At 42.5% G+C, this 25,960-nt stretch overlaps 1 protein-coding gene across 1 annotated transcript in view; it reads left to right on the top strand.

The window, feature by feature from the left end:
- The first annotated feature begins 702 nt into the window (after positions 1-702).
- Positions 703-25,960, top strand: part of LOC136942912 (fibulin-7) — a 44,578-nt gene continuing 19,320 nt past the window's right edge. The window contains exons 1-5 of the mRNA XM_067235967.1: positions 703-774; positions 4,964-5,126; positions 6,604-6,780; positions 20,636-20,761; positions 25,372-25,572. Of these exons, the coding sequence (XP_067092068.1) occupies positions 703-774; positions 4,964-5,126; positions 6,604-6,780; positions 20,636-20,761; positions 25,372-25,572 (739 nt within the window). The remainder of the gene's footprint in view (positions 775-4,963; positions 5,127-6,603; positions 6,781-20,635; positions 20,762-25,371; positions 25,573-25,960) is intronic.

Below are 25,960 nucleotides of genomic sequence, written 5' to 3'. Positions count from 1 at the left end.
TAATGGGTTAGCTGCTTAAACTAGCTGCGCCCGGGGTATTGCGCAACAGAAAAAACAATCACACACATCTCAATCTCTGATAGGTGCGTTCTCCGTCCTCGCGATTTTGCAAGGAAACTTGACAATAGAGTTCTCTACAGTAGACCACAAGTGCGTTGTTAGAGTCCTTGGTATTGCAGAACAGATATACATCAGGTGACAACTAAGAGGTCTCCTCGCAGTCTGTCCACCTGCTTGGAGTCGTTGGTTGTAGGGTTAGGCTACAACAGGTGAAAAAACCTGGTTACGCCACAGAAATGTGTCCAACCTTTTAACAAATTTAGACCAAGGCTACATTATCTGTCATTTTAAAAAGGCGTACAGAGTAATTTGGCACTTTCAGCATTGCAAAGCATAGGCTACCAGTAGCTACAAAGAAACCATCGGACTGAAGTCTGAGAGATTGGGGGAGGGTTTACGCCATCCAGACCTCTGAGGAGCCAGCTGGGACCTGAGGTGGCGGCTCTGTGCGTCCCGGTGTATTTTCTATTGTTTCCACGCGCACCTGATCAGCATCCTCCCTCGCCCTGATCCCGACCGCAAGAAGCTGTATCGAGACGACGGGTTTTTATAGCTACGTCTCTTTGGATTCCTACTCACTTCGAACTATTGGAGGGTAACTCGGATAGGATTTCAGCACCAAAACCACTTTTTGGATTAGCGATGGCACCGTCGCGTTGTTGTTTGGTGCTACTTTTTCTAACAGCTGTCCAAACTGGTCATGGAGGCGGGCAGGTTAGTAGGCTGGGCAGTTAGATAACATAACGATGCTTGTACACTTCGTCACATCTTCAAGAATAATGAAGCAAAAACTGTTGTATTTCAGTAATAAAAACAGTCTTACTCTATAGGCCTAAACAGAAAAAAAGTTGAAAAACAATTGACTTAATTTAGAATGGGGAGTTTTAGTGAGATCGTGTTAAGAAGTACAGTACGGAGTAGTGAGGGATCTTGTCTGAAAGTTATGTAATAGGTACAAAGAGGTTCGGGTTTTGTCTGTAGTGAAACCTAGTTCGGGGGCTGTGTAGCGGACGATGTAGCAGGCTTCAGCTACAACAACAAGAGCGCAGCATACTCAGACATTCCGCACTCGGCTTTGGTGAATTGTCAGAATTCCATGGCGAACGTGACACTGATTAAACAGTAAGTGTTTGTTTATTGGGTGTTTGACAAACCCTGTGTGCACATCGGGTAAAAAAGAGCTTCTTATTCCACCGTCTGTTGAAGCTGGTCAGCTGTTTACACTAAGACAGGGTACCCTGCGTCCAGTTTAAACTATAACCATCTGGATATGACTCCTCAGGTAGAGGCATTTCCTCTCTCTCTCTCTCTGCTTCTCTCTCTTTTTCTTTCTCCTTTTGTCTCTCTCTTTCTTCATTTCTCTCTGCATCTCTCTCTCTCTGCTTCTCTCTCTGCATCTCTGCTTCTCTCTCTGTTTCTCTCTCTCTGCATCTCTCTGCTTCTCTCCCTCTGCATCTCTCGGCTTCTCTCTCTCTGCATCTCTGCTTCTCTCTCTGCTTCTCTCAATGTGTCTTTCTCTGTCAGTCTCTCTGTTCTCCTTCTTGCTCTGTCTCTCAGCCTGAGCATATTAAGGAAAATTGTGCTGTCCCCTCTGTGTGCTGGTTCGGTTGTTAACCAGGTGTTAACTGGTTTAGGTGTTAGCTGGTTCAGGTGTTAAGTAGGTGTTAGCTGGTTCAGGTGTTACATGTTTTAAATGTTAGCTTGGTGTTAGCTGGTTCAGGTGTTAAATAGGTGTTAGTGTAACGGAGTGAGAACCATGAAACTCACTCCTCAGGTATGTAAGAGGCCACCCGCGTCAACGAATCGCTAGTTTTTCGTTGGCGTAGTTGGTAGTGATGGCGCTTCGGAAGTTAGAGGTGGTAGGTTCGACTCCTGGTCGGAGCAGACAGTTGCCCGTATGCCTCTGACGGAGCTTGCAAGACCACGTCCGTCACATTGGTGCCGTGACCCGGATTCACGATGTTAGCGTCAGCTGACCGCCGGAGTGAGTTTCAGAGGGGTGAGTGTAACGGAGTAAGAACCGTGAAACTCACTCCTTAGGGAATGTAAGAGGACACCCGCGTCAAAGAAGGGCTAGCTTTTCTTTGGCGTAGTTGGTCGTGCTCGGCAAGTTGGAGGCCGAGCGTTTGAATCCCGTGAGTGGCGAACTACCTTGTCAGACGGAGCGTGGCTACGGCTCTTACAGACTCGTCCTATTAGCTGGTTCAGGTGTTAGCTAGATGTTAGCTGGTTCATTACATTTACGTTAATAATTTAGCAAACATGTTTATCCAAAGTGATCCACATAAAGATTGTGCAGCAGAAAGTAAATCAGTCTTAAGTATCTTGAAGAAATGAAGTGTGACTTGTTGAAACCAATGCTGTTGTTGTGGAAGCTCAGGTTTCCTGTGGGCCTGTGAATATTGAAGTTTTCTGAAAGCTTTGATGGGTTAGGGTTAGTTGTCTGAAAGCTTGGTTGAGTGCACAGAAGAACATGAAGAATGGCTTATCAGTCCATCAGTGTTCAGAAACAGCTGGTGGCATTCAGAATCTGATGAAGACAGAGTTGGCGCATTCCAGGTCTGTGAACCTTCCAGACCCTAATCCTGGTACTCTACTGCAGGAAAACCAGACTGGGTTAGGGTGCATGGTTAGGGTTATGGTGATGGGTTAGGTTGATTGTTAGAGTAGGGTATGGAAAACCAGAGCCTAGGGTGGATGGAAGACTCCCATTTGGCAAACAGCCTAAGCCCAGGGGAGCCTGCCACTATTGCCCATAGAGGAGGAAGAGACAGACAGAGAGAAAGGGAAGGAGAGGAGGGGAAAGAACCAGGAGAGAGGGGAGGGAGCATGTGCACATGCATGGACAAAGGAACGTGCAAAACCGTGAAACATAGGACTACTCATGTGTTATTATAGGTTCCTGTGGATGGTAGGACTACTCCTGTTTATTATAGGTTCCTGTGGATGGTAGGACTACTCCTGTGTTATTATAGGTTCCTGTGGATGGTAGGACTACTCTTGTGGATGGTAGGACTACTCCTGTGTTATTATAGGTTCCTGTGGATGGTAGGACTACTCCTGTGGATGGTAGGACTACTCCTGTGGATGTTAGGGACTACTCCTGTGTTATTATAGGTCCCTGTGGATGGTAGGACTACTCCTGTGGATGGTAGAACTAATTACTTGGATTACTTCCACATTGAATTGCATTTTATAAGTGTAGTGAATGCGGCCACCAAATCCTGCTTACTAAACCGCGTTTCCCGATAACGATGGATCTTAGTTGTTACGAGGGTTCTCTACAAGCAAAGTAACGAATCATCGTTATTTCTTACGTGCGTTTCCCGAACATGCTCGTTAGGAGAACCTTACGAGCATGTCTCTTACCTACCTGTCTCTTAAGAACTACTTGAGAGTGGATGAGAGGCATGCTTTGGCCAACCATGGTACGTGAGTTTGCATCCCCCGTGCATGTGATGGCCATGCATTGGCTTAGCCAATAGCATTGCAGAAGGAAAGAACAAGAGGCAATGACATGGGAGCGATAGATGTATTTGTGTTCGTACAGCGTAGAAACCACCAGATAGAAGTTCTGCGAAATGCATGGAGTTGCCTTAATTTATTTAGAGAGTGAATAAACTCTCTAGTTTTTTAAAGTATTGTAATGTAATCCATTGAGTTCAACAATGTAACTGTATTCGAAATACCAACTATTTAAATTGTAACTGTAACAGAATACAGTTACTCATAATTTGTATTGTGAATACGTAACGCCGGTACATGTATTCCGTTACTCCCCAACACTGACAATAGGCTATAGTTTATTTGTGCCTGCAACAGAACGTAAGGTTGTTAAAAACGACACACACAATAATAATATTAATAACAAATATATAATTAAAAAAAGAAAGATATAATCGATCGTCCGAACAAGAGAATACTAATGAAGAACTAGGCATTGTCGGTTCTAATTGGGATACATTATCTGTATATTATAGTAGGCTACACTAGACACATTAGCCAGGGATCTCAAGTTTTATCAAAAGTTTGGCGTGAGATAACCATACCTGTCAATGTTTGGGTGCGTTGTCAGGTATCCTGGAGACCGGGGTGAGGGGTGCTGCTGGTGTTTCTGGTTGGCTGGGAGGTGGCATTTGACACACACATGACTATCAACTTGGTGGAAAACTTTACTGCGAATGCCTGTGCCTCATCCATTAATTGTATATAGAGGGAAAAGTTATCCCTTACTTCTCAGCTTGAGAAATATAATGTTTTGCAAGAGAGCGTGTTATCTGGTTGAAATGTGTGAGAGTCACGGCGAATGCGTGAGACTTGAGAGCCCTGCATAAGCTGTGTTACAGATTCTGAAAACAGCGAAAGCTAGAATTTGCATACATCTGATGATGAGCAATAAAACATCTGAAAAAATACATTATATACTATAAAGCCTGTATGTGATTGCAAATTAACTTACAAGCAACAATACATTTTCCTACTGCTGAAAGAAAGTAGGTACACTATAAACTAACACACTCGATGATACAGCTCAACCTAGTAACAGGAGAAAAAGTCATCTTTTTGGCGCACTCTCGCGGAATGGGGGACAGGGGAACTGAATTCTCCGAACATCGTCCGCATGTATCACAGCACGTGCATGACATCACTCGTAGCTCCACTTTTCTTGAAGACACAGTAGCCTACAGATTTAAACACTGCAGTTCAACTGTCTGTTTCAGCGCATAAAAGTACAGTTTTTTCTTAATGCCAGTATACCTCAGTACGGTACCAGTACCAATATACCATCCAACTCTAGTTACATGTATTGTTTGTTTTTACAGCGAAAATAAAACCTTACCGTCCTCGTTGAAATTTGAGCATTCCCCGGCTGTAACTGTGCTTGTGCTTGTGTGTGTGGCAGAGTTGCGTGGACAAGCAGCAGGTGGTAGGTGTGCTGCGCCAGATGGAGAGGTTTCTGAAGGGCCAGGAGCTGAGGTTTAACGAAGCTTTCCGCATCATGAAGTCCAAAATGGCGCTACTCCACAACTCTGTGTCCAAGCTTCCTCAGGCTGACCAATCAGCTGGTGAGAACTCCTACAACAACAGACACTGCTATACTGCAATAGGACAACACACAATGCTATAGGACAACACACACTGTAGAACACACATTACTAGCTAACCCTAACCCTAAACAGTTTCCCTGTGGCTCTGGAGTAACGAGTAGTCTCAGAGTGATTTGTTAATTTTCTTGTGGCTGCGCATTGGGACCGTTGTATAGGCTCCGTGGAGGAAACAGAAATGATTCTTTCACCACACAGACATTGACTGTGTCTTTGTGTATGGCTCAAGTATAGTTTAAATAAACTTTAACGATAATCAACACCATTTGTACACTTGTTTGTCAGATAATATTGTGAGAGAACACTAACTGCATTTAAAACAATACATCATGACAGTTTGTATGATTTTAAATTGTAATTTATTATCACACCGACATGTAATTATCATGGCAAATAGTTACAATGCACTGAACATTAAGACATAAAATGAAAAATAGCCTAATAAAAGACCCAAAGACCAGAAATGACCATTGCAAAAGAACCATTCACGTCTTCTATGGTAAGCCAAGTGGTCACGTGATAACTAAATGGAAGACTAACCCTAACCCTAACGTTGGGACTAGACTCTTGCCTAACCCTAACCCTATATACACTATCATTTATCTTGGCTGGTTTAAATAATTTTTCCCTTTATACTTAAAAAAAATTGCTACGTTAATTTAACTGAATGATATTCAAAGATCCTAGTCAGTAATGATGACTAATGAATAATTATCCAACCTCCCCTTCACCACCAGTTACAATAAAGCAGACAGGAAGTGATTATACTAATCACAGGAAGTGATTATACTAGTGATGTCACTCCAGAACTCTATTGGATGATGCTCTGGTGTGTGTAAACAAAACCTGTTAGAATTTTTTTAAAGACAGATAGCCGTGTTAAAATCATCTTGTCTTTTTGGTATTGCATATTTATGTTCTTACCCAATTTGGCTTAGGAAGTATCACACAACAGAGGGTTTGTTCTTCCTCAAAGTTTCCAGGGTTAGGGTTAGTTTCCAGGCTGCACTGAGCTTGTACATCCACTCATGTTTTAGTTGTATTTATGTTCATCTTTGTTTCAAAATGTTACAAAGTTAATAGCAATGTATTTAATAGTGTGGTTGGCAGTAGTGAACACTGTATACCTTATTGTTAACCACCACCCATATAAAACACAGAGTACAATTTCAGTACATGTGATTTTCAAGTACACATACTCATTTACCACCACTGGTTTGAAGTTCCCCATGACTCGTGTTGTAATGCACCAGATGACCTGGCTGTTTCCCTAACCAACCTGTGCCCAGGAACAGTCTGTCTGGTGCCCTCCACACAAGCATGTCCTCCTGCACAGAATCCCACAGAATATTGAGGGACACATTTCTGTTCTTTTCTTCATACTCTGTTTGTTTCCCTCCCTCTCTCATTGTCTTTCTCTTCCCAATCCTGCATGTAGCTCCCTCCACCTGCCCTCCTCTAGAAGACCCTGTCCATGGCAGGAAGTTTGGCTCAAAGTACTTAGAGGGTCATGAGGTCCATTTCACCTGTTCCCATGGTTACCACCTGGTTGGCACAGGAACACGTGTGTGCCAGGAGAATGGCAGTTGGAGTGGAGCCAACGTCATCTGTACAGGTAAGGTAGGGTCCCCAGACTAACTCTGTACAAGTAAGGTAGGGTCCCCAGACTAACTCTGTATAGGTAAGATGGGGTCCCCAGACTAACTCTGTTAAGGCCGAAATATACTTCACACTAATTACATGTACGCATACACTGAAGGGCTGCTGCACGTATCCAGAATTCGTTTGGTGCGTAGTTTGTGCACGTCTCCCTGGCTTTTAAAACATATGCATACACAAGGTGCAATAACAACAGACATCAGAGGTAGCCTACACAACAGCTGTAAAGTAGAGAGCAAATGTTTGAGCTGGATTGCAATTAGACAGACATAAGCAATAGGGCTTTCAAAATTGCTCAAAAATGAAGTTCGAATATTCCCTTTAAAAAAAACACATATATTCGAATATATTCTAATTTCTGGTTGTGCATTAGGCACGTCAATGACAGGACAAATTAATACCAACTTGTAATTTATTTAAGTTTAAACCTATTTAACAACATATTACTTACACAAAAATAAGTAAATTAACTAATGGCTAAGACCGCAGACCTTGGCCTCTCGCTTGCACACACGCGCTCTTTCTTTCTCTCTCTCTCTCTTTCTCTCACTCTCCCGCACCGTCGCGCTCTCTGCGCATAGCGGTTTAAATTAACGACAACAATAAAAAAAAACGCTGAGTGCTGATCAAGAGTTTTGTGCAAGCAATTTAAGGTCGCGATTCTTGTCGCAAATATGGCAGGCTTCATTCAGTGATTGAAACAAATATTATTAACATTAATTGAAGTTTTACAGTATAGAACCGACATTAAACGCTCCGAGTGAGATGTGCTGTGGTAAACATGGAACTTTTCCTTGGCATGAAACGGCAAATAATAAAACCAGTGCATGAATCTGTTGTAGCCTATCTAGTCTATTTTATCCATGCAATATAAAGTCAGCACAGTAGCGACTAGCCTACACTAGTAATGCCCACCCGCAAAGCAGACAGTCGCAACGCTGCTGGTGCTGTTGTGTTTTTTGTTGTTGTTTTTTTTACATTCGTATAGTAATTTTCACATACTAAATTCTGTTTTTAACAACTATTCGAATATATATTTGAATTTATAATATTCGTTGACAGCTCTAATAAGCAATAGCCTACTTTCTCCTATGTTGTCATGGTTATTGCTATGGTACAAAATCTGAAGTAGTTGTCAACGTATTTAGTCACAAAATGTTTTGTACATCAGTGTTGACATAAAGAACAGTAGAGTATGTAAACAATACTGCATGTGTAGCTTTCGCGTATGTAAATACGTACATACTAAACTAAACTCTGTGTCTGTGAAAACTTACATGGCGAATAAACCTAATTCTGATTCTGTATGTACACATTCGAAACTGGAGAATATCTTGACCTTTACTCCCAAACCCCACCATCTGAATCATAATGTGTTTCATTCAGAATGTGTTTCATTTCATGCCATGAAAGTTTGCACAGACAAGGAATTTGCTTTGGCAGGAAGGTGCAAACATTAAACATATAGGAATTTAATTTAAATTAGTAAAATTTTAATATGAGGACTAACTATACTAAGGGTACATAACTAGCAATACTAAGTGGAATTAGATTAAAATAAACTATACAATAAAATATAAAATAAAATATAAGTTGCAGTAATTTACAATATAAAAATACAAAAAATACAAATATAACAAGAAATACAAAAGGTACAAGATTGTATTGTGCAGTGCAAAAAGCAGTGTGTTTTAAGGGCATTGAGTCGTGAAGTCAGTTTGAACCCTTGGCCTTGTTGAAGAGACCAACAGCGGAAGGGAAGAAACTGTTTTTGTGGCGTGTGGTATTGGTCCTGATGGACTGCAGCCTTCTGCCGGAGGGGAGTGACTGAAACAGGGAGTGAAAAGGGTGGGAGGTGTCGGCCACAATCTTCCTCGCTCGCCTCAGGGTGCTCGAGGTGTGCAGGTCCTCGAGGGCAGGCAGATTGCAGCCAATCACCTTCTCAGCAGTGCGGATGATACACTGCAGCCTGCTCTTGTCCTTGGCAGTGGCAGCAGCGTACCAGATGGTGATGGAGGAGGTGAGGATGCACTCAATGATGGCTGTGTAAAAGTGCACCATCATTGTCATTGGCAGGTTGAATTTCTTCAGCTGCCGTAGGAAGTACATCCTCTTGTGCCTTCTTGGTGAGGGAGCTGATGTTCAGTTCCCACTTGGGGTCCTGGGAGAGGATAGTGCCCAGGAAGCGGAAGGACTCCACAGTGTTGACTGGGGAGTCACACAGGGTGATGGGGGTGAGTGGGGCTGTATTGTTCCCGAAGTCCACAACCATCTCCACTGTCTTAAGAGCATTGGGCCTCATTCACCAATATCTTCCTAAGTTATTTCTTAAATTTGTTCTTAAGGAAGTTCCTAAGAGAAATCTATGTGTGATTCATAACGTGTTCTTAAACAGCAGAATTGTTCGCAGGTGTGTTCTTTGAATGATGAATCCCAATATGTCGTAATGCTCCTATTTAGCATAGGTAAACACCCCATTACAGTTTTTTACAATCGCTATGACAGTTTTTTCAATACCTTTAACAAGTTTTCTAAACTATTAACGCATCAACACACCTACCACACACAATTGGCAAAACTGTTCATTTCATGCTCAAAATCACACATTGTAAACTAAACTCAAACACTAATTGTCATAACACAAAAATACACTAAACATGACACCATGTCTACCAAACACTAACACACATTCTCTTTTCACAGGAACATTTAGTCAAGCATAGCACAATATCATAAAAAACACTAACATCAGATGGAATTACAGAAACTGCATTCATTTATTCAATCTGAATTCTTAAGCAAAAAAACAGCCTAGAAATCAGTTGACTGTTACAAATATCCATGAGGACTGCTCTTTGTAGCCTAAAGCGTTCCAACAGGTAGCCTACTCGTCGCTCTCTGCAAATAAATCGGTATGGTCAAGGAAGATGTGTTCCCTCCTCAGGGAATGATCTGCAAAATGTTGCAGCAGCAATAAATACGCAATTGTGTGGTGAAGTCCTAGTGTGCGGAATAAGCCTACTTTGGGCCTATAAATACAGTGATAAGTCACTTATTATTGGATGGCAACGTTCCCTGTTAACATAATTGATTTGAATTGAAGGCAAAGCAAGGCTAGTTTACAGTTTTTTTTACAATCACTATGACAATCTTTTCAATACATCTAACAAGTTTCCTTAACTCTTAATGCACCAACACACCTACCACGCACAATTGGCAAAACTGTTAATTTCATGCTAAAAATCACACATTGTAAACTAAATTCAAACACTCATTTTCATAACACAAAAATACACTAAACATGACACCATGTCTACCAAAACACTAACACACGTTCTCTTTCAACAGGAACATTTAATCAATCATAGCACATGTCATAAAAAAACACTTACATCAGATGAAATTACAGAAACTGCATTCTATTATACAGTATATGTGTCAGGTCTCACAGTATATGGATCATAGATTGTGTTTTGCAATGCAGTTCCTTTTGAAGCCTCTTTACATTTTTGTTTAGTTTGGTTTAGTAAATGCATGCATTTTGTTTCTTTTGTTGCAGAAATTCAGAACAAAAAATGAATGACCCATCTCAGAGTAGCTTTATAGAATGTACGGTTACTGTATTGAAAAAAAGAAGACAGAAACATTATTGCTGCAATAAAGGCTTCAGTTGCAGTAAAAGAAGTTCAAGCATTTAAGATTTGTGTTTATTCTATACATTTTGTGTCAAAGCAACAAGAAATGTGTTAATTGTATAGCCAACACAGATGGATGTTGTACTAACTGTGTCAAGAGTTTAGGAAACTTGTTATAAGTATTGAAAACATTGTCATAGCGATTGTAAAATACTGTATTTATATAGGCCTAGCACAATTCATACACAATGGAAATTCCAAGTGCTTTACAAATGAGCAGAAGTGTAAGTGTAGTGTGTATTTATAAAAAATAAAAATAAAAGTCAAATTATGATAATTATTTGTTGGAAAATTATAAAGGAGAGAAATATTCCATTTTAAATTAGAACGGACGAAAAAGGTATAACTACTTATTTTGCGCAAACATGTCAGCTCTCAATTGTGCGTAAGAGTGCTCTTGGGTGTGCGTAAGTTCTGTTCTTACCTAAGAACAAATCCCAAATAAGAAAACATTGGTGAATGCCAGAATCTTTGTGAAAACTGCGTAAGTGGGGTTTGAGAACAAATTTGTTCGTAAGAACATTTGGTGAATGAGGCCCACTGAGCTCTAGGTTGTTCTGGCTGCACCAGGTCACCAGGTTGGCCGCTTCCCACCTATAATCAGACTCGTCTCCACCAGAGATGATCCCAATGAGGGTGGTGTTGTCCGCAAACTTCAGGAGTTTGATGGACGGATGACTAGAGGTGCAGCTGTTGGTGTACAGGGAGAAGAGCAGAGGAGAAAGGACGCAGCCCTGGGGTGATCCAGTGCTGATGGACCGGGAGTCCATCTGGGAGACTTGTGTTCTCAGCTTAACGCACTGCTTCCTGTCAGACAGGAAGTCTGTGATCCACCTGCAGGTGGAATCAGGCACGTTCAGCTGGGAGAGCTTGTCCTGAAGCAGGGCGGGGATGATGGTATTGAAGGCAGAACTGAAGTCCACAAACAGGATCCTGGCATAGGATGCTGGGGAGTCCAGGTGCTGTAGGGTGAAGTGGAGGGCCATGTTAACTGCATCGTCCACAGACCTGTTGGCTCTGTAGGCAAACTGCAGGGGGTCCAGTAGAGGGTCTGTAGTCATTATGTCATGTTGGCCTTGGCTTTTTGGGCACAGGGATGATGGTGGAGGACTTGAGACAGGCTGGCACATGACATGTCTCAAGGGAGGTGTTAAAGATGTAGGTAAACACCGGAGACAGATGGTCAGTGCAGTGCTTGAGGGTGGCTGGAGAGACAGAGTCCGGCCCAGCTGCTTTGCTGGGATTCTGCCTCTTGAAAAGTCTGTTAACTTCACCCTCCTGAATGGAGAGAGTTGTCACTGTAGAGGGGGGGAGGTGGGAGGCCTCCTGGGTGGGAAGGGGAAGTTCAGGACTGTCCAATTGTCTTTCAAATCTGCAGTAGAACTCATTCAGGTCGTTGGCCAGGCGGGAGTCGTTAGTGGAGTGGGGGGCTCTGGGCTTGAAGTTGGTAATCTGCCTGAGCCCTCTCCAGACAGAAGCAGAGTCGTTTGCAGAGAATTGGTGTTTTAGTCTCTCCGAGTACAGTCATTTAGCCTCCCTCACTGCCTTGCTAAACCTGTTCTTCGACTCCTTGAAACTGTCTCTGTCCCCACTCCTAAACGCGGCCTCTTTCGCTGACCTCAACCTTCTGAGTTTAGCTGTAAACCAGGGTTTGTCGTTGTTGTAGCTCACCCTGGTGCGTGTTGGTATACAGCAGTCCTCACAGAAGCTGATGTATGATGTCACAGCCTCTGTGAGCTCATCCAGACTATTGGTAGCAGTCGAGAACATGTCCCAGTCAGTGCAGTCCAAGCACTCACAGCAGGCTTACAGCGCTTTAGCTTCTGCCTGTATCTAGGAATCAGGGGGACCATGGCGTGGTCGGGGTGCCCCAGTGCTGCTCGGGGGACCGCATGGTATGCTTTGCTGATTGTAGAGTAGCAGTGATCCAAGGTGTTTCCTTCTCTGGTAGGGCATTTGATGAATTGTCTGTATTTGGGGAGTTCTTGAGTGAGATTTCCTTTGTTAAAGTCGCCTAGCACAATAACCAAGGAATCCGGACACTCAGCCATGTCTCCGTAAAGCACAAAACGGAAGATGAATGAAAGTCTCTGTTTTTCCACACCAGTAGCTGAAGTTCATCCAGTTTGTTGCTCAGTGAACGCACGTTGGAGAGAAATATCCCCGGTAATGCTGTGCGTGCCCCATGCCGACGGAGTCGCACCAGTGCACCGGCTCGTTTGCCTCTCCTACGACGCTTCGCTGCTAGGACAAAGCCGAGGGTGGCTTTGACTATAATTCCCACTAATTCTGCCGCTGGAAGCAGAAAAGTGGCAAATAAATCCACAGGAATTGTAGTCCTGATGTTTAGATGTACTTCTATTGTTAGAGAACCCTGGAAATCTTGACAGAACACTGAATTAACAGACATAACGAAACAAAAAAGAGCGCACCTAACGACCCAGGCAGCCTTCATCGGCGCCATCTTGGATCTCATGGATCTCATCTAATCCCGCCCTCACAACACCACCACCCTCTACCCCACAACACCACCATCTATATCCCCAATCCCACCATATACACCCCCCAACACCCCCCTCTGTACCCCCCAAACCCACCACCCTCTATATCTCCAAAACTCAACCACCTACACCCCCCAAACCCCCCACTCTCTATACCCCTCAAACCCCATCAGATCTCTATGAACCAGAGGAATGCCTGTTACCAGTCTAGCAGAGATGGGGAAGTCGAAAACCGGAGGGGGATGAGAGGTGGAAGGGGAACAGGAGGATGACAGGAAAAAGGGGCGAGAAGGAGGGGCTATGTGACTGCCACATTGTCGTTTTATCCTGAATTGTATCTGTGTTGGATTATGTATTATCATGTATTGTATCTGTTGGATAATGTATTAACCTGTTGGTCTCAGTATCATTCAACCTGACTGCTGGGCGATGTTTAAATACCTGGGTGGAGGAGAGGTAGAGGGCAGTCCTGTGTCAGTTGACAAGATTAGAATTAGGGTTGAAGGGGTTAAGGTTAGGACTGAATTAGGGTTGAAGGGGTTAATGTTAGGGCTCAAGGGGCTCTGCTTACAGGAATAAAAGGCCCATTCTCGGACTTCCGGTTATGGCGAGGTGCTAGGAGGTCGCAAATTTTAAGCTCTGCTGCTAGCATGTAATTTAATCCAACAATACTAATCAGAATCCTATCCAAAGTCACGCAACACTTGTATAAGAGTACCCAGAATTAAAATGTCAGGAAAAAATGCAAAAAAGACAAATAAAAAGAAATCACGGCAAGACGACGAACATTCGTAGGTTGAGGAGGCTAGCAACATGCAGGCTGACAATATGGTTAACGAGTACGACCTCGACGAAGCAGACAACGAAATATTAAACCCAGACAAGAATAGCAATCAAGATATCGTAAAAGCCATACTGTCCTTGAAAAGTGGACTCTATAAGAAAATTGATGAAATTGATTGAGTGCAAGCAACGATTATGGATGTAAACAAACAGATATAGGACTGCACAGACCGCATGGAACAGGCCGAACAACGGATTTCTGATGTGGAGGACGACGTTAACAAGCTATCATCCAAAGTTAGTGTGCTGGAAAGCACAGTTAAAAGCCTTACCGACAAAGTCGACGATTTGGAATGCAGAAGTCGACGAAACAACGTGAGATTGGTGGGGCTACCGGAAAAGACAGAGGGCCAGGATGCAACTGCGTTTCTGGGGAAATGGATACCTGAGGCTCTGAATATGGAACCACGAGAGAACTTGGTAGTGGAGCGGGCTCATAGAATAGGCGCTCCGCCAAACAATGACTCTCGCACGGCTCGTCCAAGGACATTAATTATGAAGTTCTTGAACTTTAAGGACAGGGAACGAGTACTGAAGGCAGCTAGAATCAAGGGACAGGTCCTTTACAAGAATGAGCCGGTCCGTTTCCATGTGGACCTCTCTGCTGGTGTGCACAGGTGGCAGCGCGATTATGATGAGGTGCGTAAGAAGCTGCGAGACAAGGGGATTCACAAGCACAGAATAATCTTTCCAGCCCGGCTTCTGGTAACACACCAAGAGAGATCTCAGACCTTTCAAACTCCTGCAGAAAGTGGACAGGTTTATCCAATCCCTTTGAACTAAGGACTGAGACGGGATCGACGTTGGAAGGTTACGACAGGAAAATAACAAAGTAGCCCTACTTTATTTTTTAGTCATCTCCACTAAAGGATAGGTGATCAGTCTATTATTTTTGTTTTGTTTAACGCCTATATGTGGCCAGGCTATGGACTTTTTTCCTTTTATCTCCGTCCTCAGCCTACATGCGCGGGTTCCAGGTTTGTGTTGAATGTGTTCGGGCGGTTTAACTTTATAGTAGGACTGGTGACTAGGCTACAGGTTGCAAGTGTTGCATAGTTCATGGTTACATTTTGTATTTTACTTATGATTAGTATTCACAAAAAATGAGAAAGCTAGTTAGAGATAAAGAGGGAGAAGGAAAAGTTAGAGAAACTCGCTTTATCGGTAGTTAAGTGTGGGATGGGAGGGGAGGTCCAGAGCGTATGGACTTCGGGGGCATATGGGGTTGGGTCTTTTTGTTTTACTTTATTATATCTACTATTTGCGGTTGTGATTTGTCAATGTACTTTACTGAAACGGTTCTTATGGATACATGAATGCATTTTGGAATTAATGTCAGATAGTTGTAAGGTAAAATTGACTTCGTGGAATTGTAGAGGTCTGAACAAACTTACAAAGGTGAAACAAGTAATGAGCAGGATAAAATCCTTGAACTCAAAAGTTGTTGTTTTTTACAAGAAACACATCTGTTAAGTGAAGATGTTTCCAAAATACATTTACATTTATTCATTTTAGCAGACGCTTTTAGCAATAGCAAGAAGATGGCAGGGTCAAGTGTTGTCTGCTCCCTACACCACTCATGCTAGAGGGGTTATGATACTAATTCACAAATCTGTCCCATTACGGATACATAATGTAGTTAAGGACTCTGCAGGTATCATGGTCCAGGGTAGGTTATTGTCTGAAACCTTAACTCTGATAAATGTTTATGGTCCCAATGAAGATGATCCTAAATTCTATGATGGGTTATTTTTGACTGCATCAAATCTCACTGGGCAATACATAATAGCTGGTGACTTTAATTCTACATTAGACTCTTCAAGAGACAGGTCGGCTGGTTTAGATAGTACTCACAATAAGTCGAGAAAGACAATACTCCATTTTATGAAGGAATTGAATCTGTTGGATATCTGGAGACATGGTAAACCAAATGCAGTAGAGTATTCCTGCTATTCTAGCCCTTATACAACTCACTCACGCATAGACTACTTTTTGGTTTCAGCACTACTTGCATCCAAAATTGACGAATGTCATTATAGTAGTATAGTCCTTTCTGACCACGGAGCTGTATCCTTGACCTATAAAGATTAATGGTGGGCATAGATTACATTTTTTAATCTAGATTAATCTCACTGTAATCTTGGCGTTAATATAGATTAATTTAGATTAAAATGGCTCATTTGAATTCCGCCGAAGGCATTCCGAATATGTGTGCTACCCAAATAATGACTAAAAGTAAGTCTTTGAGAACGGGTTTCTCAAGCCAGGTGGCGCATTAGACCAGGAGCTCATCTCCTGTTTCCAAAATGCATCACAAACTGCTTGAGAAAGCTGTTCTACTATGATAATTGGTGATGAAAATAAATTATGTTCAATAAGATGTACTTGTGTTTATTAACTGTTTATTAGATTAGTTAGCTTGGCTGATAGAGCTGTGCCGACGGGCTTGCCTGGGTTGCACTCAAACATCGTAGTTTGACGACGACTCTTCCACTGCGCTACATCAGTGCTTGGCCCGGCATCTTCCGCATTAGCTAAGGGATGCTTTGCGTTTAGGTGGTATTTGAGACTGGAAGAACTCCTACAGTAAAATAATTCTGCATAGCACAAGGTGCAAAAAACCTTAGTCTTGTCGAGGTTTCCATTGGGAAGCTTCTTAAAAATACATTTTCCCTGAAGCAAACCAGGCGGCTTCATAGCATAATTTCATACACAAGGCATACATACAGGTTCGAAGACTCGTTCTCGCCCCTTACAGTGCAATTCGGCTAGGTATACATCCGCGCTAAAATAACAATGTGAAAGTCATCATAGCTTGCGTAGTATAGACCCAGCTCCCAAACCAACTTTGAGAATAGATTAACGGCGATATTTATTTTATCGCCCGATAAGAGTCTCACGTTAACGTAGCGCGTTAACGCCGATAACGGCCCACCACTAATAAAGATACTAAATTAATGAGTGATCCCCCAAGATAGCGTTTTCAACCGTGATGGCTTACGGATCCCACATTCATGGAATTCTTAGATAAACAAATAGTCCTGTATTTTGATTGTAACAAGTCCCAGACCTCTGCTAGTATAAGATGGGATGCTTTCAAGGCCTTTATTAGAGGCCAGATCATTTCTTTCACTATTTCAAAGAAAAAGGATACACAACTTGAAATGAAGACATATGATGAGGAAATTAAAAAAACGGAAACAGAAATCTATCATAAGACATATCTACAGATGTACTTTAAAAACTTCTACTGCTTAGATCACAGTACAATGAATTGGCAGCTAACAAAGCAGCTGCTGATTTAATGAGACTCAAAAAGTCTTACTATGATCAGGGGGAAAAGCCCGGAAAACTTCTAGCATGGCGCATTAAACAACAACAAACGGAAAGATCTATTAATTGTATTGAACTCCCAAGTGGTAGAACTATAGTGGAATCGACAGAGATTAATGAGACCTTCAGAATATTCTATGGGAAATTATACAGCTCTGAGTGTTCTAATCTGGACACACAGACACAATTCTTAGACAATCTTGATATTCCCCAAAAAGGAAAGTAGAGCGTTAGATCAAACTGTAACTGAATTGGAAATTGCAGAAGCAATTGACTGTATGAAGGCTGGAAAATCAGCGGGCCCAGATGGCATCCCTATTGATATCTATAAAAAATTTAAAACCAAATTAATATCACCCCTTTTGGAGATGTTTCAGGAATCCTTTAAAAATTGTCTTCTCCCCACATCTATGAGGGGTGCCTTAATCACTTTACTTCCAAAACCAGGGAAACCAAATTCAAAATGTGAAAAATATGCGTCCAATTGGCCTTCTGAATTCGGATACAAAAATACTCTGTAAAATTATTGCGAGGAGATTAGAGGTCCTTCTACCAGGGGTAGTGGGGGAAGACCAAAATGGGTTTATTCAAGGGAAACAGGGTTTTCGTAATGTCAGACGAGTGCTCAATATTTTACACAGTCGGAGGGAGGCTACAGACACGGCCTTACTTTCACTTGATGCAGAGAAGGCCTTCGACCGTGTTGAATGGCCTTATCTGTTTGAGTTGTTAACACGATTTGGCTTTGGAGGCACATTCATTAAATGGGTTAGATTGCTTTGTACAGGGCTTACTGCAGACGTTTTGACTAATAGTAAGATTTCTAAACCTTTTGACATATGTAGAAGTTTCCCGCAAAGGAGCCCATTATCGCCATTGCTTTTTATCCTTGCGATAGAACCATTTGCTATAGCGGTGAGGTCACACAGCTATATTTATGGAATTCGAGAGGGTCATTTAGAACATAGGATAGCAATCTTTGCCGATGATGTAGTATTAATGATTACAAATCTACATAGATCTATCCCAGCGCTCTTAAGTCTTATTGAAACTTTTTGGGAAAATATCCGGTTATAAAATTAATTGCTCAAAATCATCTATAATGCTACTTAATGAATCAGAGAGGAAAAATAGTCCTGGTTGCACTTCCACTTTCAAGTCAACAGATAATTTTACATATTTGGGAATTACTGGTCTCTGAGGTGAATAAGATTGCCCAGATAAATTATGACCCGATTCTGGAAGCTAGTATTTCCTCGATAGAGCGTTGGACATCCTTACCTGTCTCAATTATTGGCAGGATGAATATTCTAAAAATGAATATACTCCCCAAATTTCTTTATTTGTTCCATAATATCCCCCTACCCCCTCCCTCATCCTTGTTCACGAGAATCAAAAAATTGTTTACCAACTTTATGTTCATGTTAATATGATTGATCAAATTCTGTCACAGAAAATACCACTGAATCCCAAGCTATTTATTCTTGGTTTATATCCTACCATACCACTTCTACAAAGTAAAGAGTTCAGATTCATAGATATGTGTACATTACAAGCTAAACGTATAATTGCTCTTAATTGGAAAAAAGTTGATGGACCAAGAATCGGTATGTGGGATAAAGAAATGGCCTCAAACATGTCAATGGAAAAGATAACGAATATGTTTACATTTACATTTAGTCATTTAGCAGACGCTCTTATCCAGAGCGACTTACAGTAAGTACAGGGACATTCCCCCGAGGCAAGTAGGGTGAAGTGCCTTGCCCAAGGACACAACGTCAGTTGGCATGACCGGGAATCAAACTGGCAACCTTGGATTACTAGCCCGCTCAGCCACCTGACTCCCCTGTTTAGATGTAAACAAAATGTTTTCGATAATATCTGGGGACCTTTTATGTACTTCTTAAGACAATACTAATGTTGGTAACTTGCTTCAGCAAGAACAGGCTCTGGGGGAGTAGGACACCTATCTGATTATGTACATTAACTAGTAGGAAAAACCACAACAAAAAAAACACTTTATTCAGTCTGTAAAATATACCTTTGTGTTTCTTTTTATTATGTTTTGAACTAAATTATTATTTAGTTACTTTATTATTATGGGAGGGGGGGAATAGGGTGAAAATGTTTGCTGTGTATTGCTCTATTGTTGTACAATTGGATGAGATTTGCAAACTGAAAATCAATAAATACATTGTAAAAAAAGGCCCATTCTCCAATCAGTGCAGGACTCTGAAACTCGCAAAATGAAGCTCTCGTTAAAGTGGCATTAAATGTCTGGGAACACATGGAAACACCTATAGTGCATTCCACTGTAGGTAGTCTGCTCCCCATTACTCTCCCCCCTCTGTCCCGCTCCCCCGCCCCTCTTTCTGCCCCCCACTCCTCTCTGCTCTGCTCTTCTCCTCCCCTCTCCTCCAGCTTCTCCCCTCCTTCCCTCTCCGCCTCCTCCCCTCTCGTCCTCTCACCTCTTTCCCTCTCCTCCTCTCTTCTCCTCCTTTCCCACTTCTCCCCTCTCCTCCTCTCACCTCCTCCTCTCACCTCCTCCTTTCTTCCTGCTTCTCTCCTCCTCCTCCCCTCTCCGCCTCTCACATCCTCCTCTTACTATTCCTCCTCCTTGTATTATTGTTTTTATTGATTTTTTTGTATGAAATGTGCTATATAAATAAAGTCTTACTTACTTACTTACTCCTCTCTTCCTCCCCTCTCCACCTTAACCCCAGCGTCAGACAGCAAGTTTTAACATGAGCAGGAGAGAACCCCTGTGGACAAAAATACCTCAGTGGATGGTCTAGGTGGGGGGTACATTTAGACCTAAAAGAACACCATTCAAACAAGATAAAAAATAACTTGAAAGGAGTTTTAAGGTACGTGTGTATCTTCTCCTCTTGAGAGACAGACAGTTGTTGACTCCTCTCCTTTCTAGAGACAGGTGAGGGTTGGGGTTAGAAACATAACTGTTTACAGTGCTGGTGCTGAACCTAGTAAAGGTAATAAGACACACATGGACACACATCCACACTCAGACACTCATACACACACATATGCCCAGTCTCTGGTGGTTTGAGGCATTTGCAGTGTTTCGTGTACAGAACCACATCTTCTAAATGTCTACAGATCTAGTTCAGCTAGATGCTCCTTCTGCTATAGCTGTGTGTGTGTGTGTCACTATGAGACCTCCTCCTTTATGTGTAACTCAGCTGGGTGGGGGAGACTCACCTTGTCTCTTACTCCTCTCCTTCTCCTTTCCTTGTCTCCTGCTCCTTTCCTCCTCCTTCTCCTTTCCTCCTTCTTGCACTTCTCCTCCTTCTCCTCTCCTCTTACTCCTCTCCTCCTTCTCCTCCATCTCCTCTCCTCCTCCTCCTCTTCAACTCTCCTTTGTCTCTTTCTCTTCTCCTCTTACCCATCTCCTCTTGCTCCTCCTCCTTTCCTTCTCCAGATGTGAATGAGTGCTCCAGTGCCCCCTGCCTTAATGGAGGGACATGTGTGGATTGGCGGGGCCAGTACAGGTGCACCTGTCCACAGAACTGGAGTGGGTCACGCTGCCAGCACCAGACCCAGACGGGTCAGTACTCACACCCACACAACCAGACATTGTTGCCTGTATACACAGTAAATGTGTTTGTTTGTGTTTGTGAGTGTCAGAGAGCAGTATGTGTCTAACCATGTGAGTATGTGTTTGTTTGTCTGTGTGTGTAAATACAAGTGTGTGTGTGAATGTATATGTGTGTCGTGTGAGAGAGGTTCCTCCTCTAGCTGTCAGGGTTCATAGACATTTTGGCAAATGGAATTCCATGACTTTTCCATGACTTTTAGCCAAAATTCCATGCTGAATAACTTTCGGCATTTACCAACCCATTTAAACAAATTATGAATAAAACTGACTATTAATATCTGTTTAGTAACTGACTAATTAATACATGTTTAACAAATTAATACATTTCATTCAAACAAATTTATGAATGAGATGAAAATAGGTTGCATCACAATGAAAAACGAACAACAGTTTTTCATTTAGAAATGTATATTAATTTCAGGAAAGAAAATACCATAATACATTTATATTCAACAACATAACATATAATGTGCATAAAGAGAATTTTAGAGTAATGTCCCATGAATTCTGAGCCAATGTATTTCGTTTTTACCTCTCCACCATCACATATTCTGACATGCATGTCCATCTGTTTTGATTGTAAGTGCTTGTTCAAGCTCTCGTCAAAGAGCATTATATATGCAAGTTGTCTGGACACCTCTCGCACCGTGAGGGACTTAAAGTAAGGTGCGAGTCCAAATGTACTGATATACACACATTTTCTTTCACTGCAAATCTTGATGCTATTTGGCTGTCTGGGAACATATTGGGAAATATGACCGATGTATCTTTGCATGACTTGCATGACTATGAATAACTAGAGAGGGTAAAATTTCTGGGGAAATTGTAGGGTGTGCTTGCTTGCGTCGGTTGCACAGGGGTCAGTTTTTGAATGACATTTTTACAACTGATATTTCTGTATATGTTATATAAAAATGCATACTTATTATTTATAAAGATTACATAGATTTAAAAGCATATTTTTTTTGCTGCTCATTTACAACTGAAAATACGAGTGAAGTGTAGAATGAAATAGATGTCTTCTCATTTCCCCTGCAAGAGGCAGCCTCATCGTTGAATCAAAACGAATAAATTTGGCAGACCTGTGTAAAAATTGACCTAATCTCTATGATTTAAACGTCCTTTTAAGTTTTTCCCTTCTCGTGATATTTTCAAGCATTTAGCCTACTCATATTGCATTCATTCATGAATAAAGAACCCCCTTTGAAGATTATTCTACGACGTTACCGGCAGTAGAAGATTGATTCGCGATTCAAACAGTACCATCTGCTAACTGAAAATATGCCCCCCAAAACGTAAATAAGCTTGACATTTAGTTAGTGGAAAATCGCTCATTCATAAAAAGCTCACTGGTAGCGATCATTGTCAGTAACAACGCAAAATGCGATATAGCCCTGTGTGGAGAAGCTGCCCCGGTAAATTGTACTACTACGGTACAGTACTAGACTACTGCTGTGTTCGTCTTGGTAGCGATTGCGTTGGTTGAATTGGATTTAACATTTACATTTATTTACATTTATTCATTTAGCAGACGCTTTTATCCAAAGCGACTTCCAAGAGAGAGCTTTACAAAGTGCATAGGTCACTGATCATAACAACAAGATAGCCAAAAAACATCGCGAGTAGCCAAAACATGAAGCACACATTGTGAACAACCAAAGTAAGTGCCAAAGGGAAGAACCATAAGAGCATGTAGTTAAACAAGTCACAACCAAACAACATGAACAGCTATAAGTGCAAGTGTACCTGTGGGAAAAAGCAAGCAACAGTAATAAAACAATATATCACAGCGAGAACCAAAAATTTTAATCAGTTACCACTAACCACAAGAGCAACAAGTCTCTAAGCAAGAGTCATTGTGATCCTTGAGGAAACTAACATCGGGTCAAGCGAACCGTTCCTAAGTACCGTTGTACTCCCGGAACAAGTGCGTCTTGAGCCTTTTCTTGAAGGTGGAGAGACAGTCAGTGTCTCTGATGGAGGTGGGGAGTTGATTCCACCACTGGGGGGCCAGACAGGAGAAGAGCTTGTGTTGGGACCGGGCGGTCTTGAGCGGTGGGACCACCAGGCGGTTGTCTGAAGAAGACCGTAGGTGGCGGGTGGGGGTGTAAGGCTGCAGGAGAGACTTGATGTAGACGGGTGCAGTCCCGTTCACTGCTCGGAAGGTCAATACCAGGGTCTTGAATCTGATACGGGCCATGATAGGTAGCCAGTGGAGAGAGATGAGGAGCGGGGTAACATGGGAGCGTCTGGGTAGATTGTAGACCAGGCGGGCCGCCGCGTTCTGAATCCTCTGAAGAGGGCGGGTTGCACATGCTGGGAGACCAGCGAGCAGAGAGTTGCAATAGTCCAACTTGGAGAGGACGAGTGCTTGGACTAGCAGCTGGGTGGAGTGCTCAGACAGGTATCTCCTGATCTTCCGGATGTTGTAGAGGGTGAATCTACACGACCGGGAGACCGCAGTAATGTGGGCCGTGAGGGAGAGCTCGTCGTCCATGGTAACCCCAAGGTTCCTGGCAGAGGATGAAGGGGTCACCGTCGCAGATCCCAGGGTGATTGAGAGATCGTGGGAGATGGAGGGTTTAGCCGGGATGATGAGAAGTTCTGTAACGATGAGTAACGTTCCGTTGTATGGTTTAGACTGAAATTAATTGACAGATTGACAACGTTTAGGCTGTGGCAATGAAGTTCAGGTTAGTAGTTAGATAGACTGTTGATTTAAGTAAGGAGAGTGCCGAACATGTTCTGTCGCTGTTTGACTTCCTAAACAGCTGTGTAGTGTAGATGTTTTTGTAGTGTGTCTCGCGTAAGCTACAGCGTTGCAGTGAGCTACACTGGTTTGAAACGACAGGTAATGGTAATTTCACCAACAAATCGTTTATAAATCCTACAACGAAAATGTATATGTGAGGAATGTTTATTTTAACGATTGAAAACAGATAACGCTACATCATAGACCACTGTAGTATGTGTTGCCCGGGCAACACAGGCTAATGTCATGATGCTAATACTTCAGTGAAATAGTAGACTACTGTTTCCGAAAGTAGATGTACTTCCTTAATAATATCAGCTTATATTGTACATTACACATCACAATTGTGTGTCATATCACAAAGTAAAATGAGTAAATAGTTATCACCCTGGCCTCTTTTCTTGTGGCGTTTCTGCAGCTGCCTTGCAGTAAAGCTATAGTTAGCCTAGCTATCCCCCAAGTTAACAGATGCGAAACGAATGTTCTGCCAAAGGTAGTCACGCATGTTTTCGTGACGTTGTGACGTTAGTAACGTCAGTGACTGTGGCTAGCAAATTAGCCACCGTTAGCTTCACTTTCCGCCACAAAAACTTAACTTCAGCCTAAACCATGCAACGGAACGTAAATTCCAATAGAAGCAACTCAATAGCTACCAAGCCGAAACTTTTGACACCTACTTTGTCTATGTAGGCCAAATATTGACTGAGTTTTAGGGGGGCAAAAAGAATAATAATAATATATATGTGAGAGAACAAAGGTTGTGCCCTTACCGAAGGCAAAGCACACCCAATGAGAGTTCACTACCTTCAAAGTCCACAACACCTCGGCAGCTAGGACTTCATTCCTATTAACAGTGGCCAATATGGATGTTTGCTTGATAGGATTTGTAGTAGAATTCGTAGTGGGAACAGCGGTAGTAGGATTCGTAGTGGAATTCATAGTGGGAACAATGGCTGGTCCTGGGTTGAAGTAGCTGGGGATGAGAGTGTTGTTTGTCTCGGTCGCGACGCGGCATAGGTGTTTTTTGCCTTTCATATGGCTAGTTAACGCAGCCTCACCCATATTGGAAACGTCAAACTCTTTTCCACAAAATGTACATTTTGCACATGATACGTTTTGAGCTTTAGATATCCACAATGAAAATTGTGGCATGTGTAGCCAAGCATTGTTGAATGTACGTTTGCCTGGCATAGCTACCGTAATTTTAGTTAGCTTGCTAGTTAACGTTGTGCTAATATCTGTGGTAAACAGTTACCTCCAACACTACATCATTGACGTGGTCAGCATGCAATATTATTGCATGCTGACCATGCATGTCCCGAGCTCGAGACGTGATAGTCGGAGGGAAACTGCAGTACAGCCTGTAAACAACCGCCAGGGATTCAGCATTGGTCTATAACGTACATAATGAGCTCGCGCAGTGATCCTTGTTCAGGTCATGGCAGATCTTTTATTAGAATATTTCTGTTGTAAAAAAGTATTAATTAATAACATGAAAATAACTAATTTCCATGACTTTTCCATGACTTCCATATGTTTGAATTTTTCCATGACTTTTCCAGGCCTGGAAAACAAAATTTTGAAAATTCCATAACTTTTCCGTGACCGTACGGACCCTAAGCTGTGTGTGTGTCTGTCATGATGTTGTTAAGTATTGTCTGTGTCCATGTCTTGTCACTGTCCTGTATGCATGTCATGGTGAGGATGTACTGTATGTGTGTATTTTGTGTGTGTGTGCTTGTGAGTGTTTTCCTTGTGTTTGTGTATGTGTGCCTTGTTGTCTGTGTGTGGTCGCATGTGTGTCCAGTGGTGCCCAGGCACTCGCAGGCCCGTAGGATGAAGGCTAAGCTCCCTCTCCTCTCGCGTCCAGCGCTGCCAGAGTGGAGCGTTATGGATGACCCGGCCTTCAGCCGCCGGCCGCGCTGTACCAAAGTGGACCGCGCCCAGCACTGCAGCTGCGACGCAGGCTTCCACATGAGTGGGACCTCCGACAGCAGTATCTGCCAGGGTGAGACTGTTAAACTGCTAGCCTGTTAACCCTAAGCTTGCTAACTGGTTAGCCTGCCAGCCCTAAGCTTGCTAACCTGTTAGCCCTAAGCTTGCTCCCCTGTTAGGGGAGCAAGGTGGCTGAGCGGTGAGGGAATCGGGCTAGTAATCCGAAGGTTGCCAGTTCGATTCCCGGTCATGCCAACTGATGTTGTGTCCTTGGGCAAGGCACTTCACCCTACTTGCCTCGGGGGAATGTCCCTGTACTTACTGTAAGTCGCTCTGGATAAGAGCGTCTGCTAAATGACTAAAAATGTAAAAAAATGTAAATGTAAAAATGCTATTAGCCTATTAGTCTGCAAGCCTGCTGGTCTGCTAGCCTACTAGCCTGATAGCCTGCACTGTAAAAA

This window comes from Osmerus mordax, chromosome 5 (assembly GCF_038355195.1).
Source record: "Osmerus mordax isolate fOsmMor3 chromosome 5, fOsmMor3.pri, whole genome shotgun sequence".
NCBI lineage: Eukaryota > Metazoa > Chordata > Actinopteri > Osmeriformes > Osmeridae > Osmerus > Osmerus mordax.
This window is presented reverse-complemented; position numbering and strand designations above follow the sequence as displayed.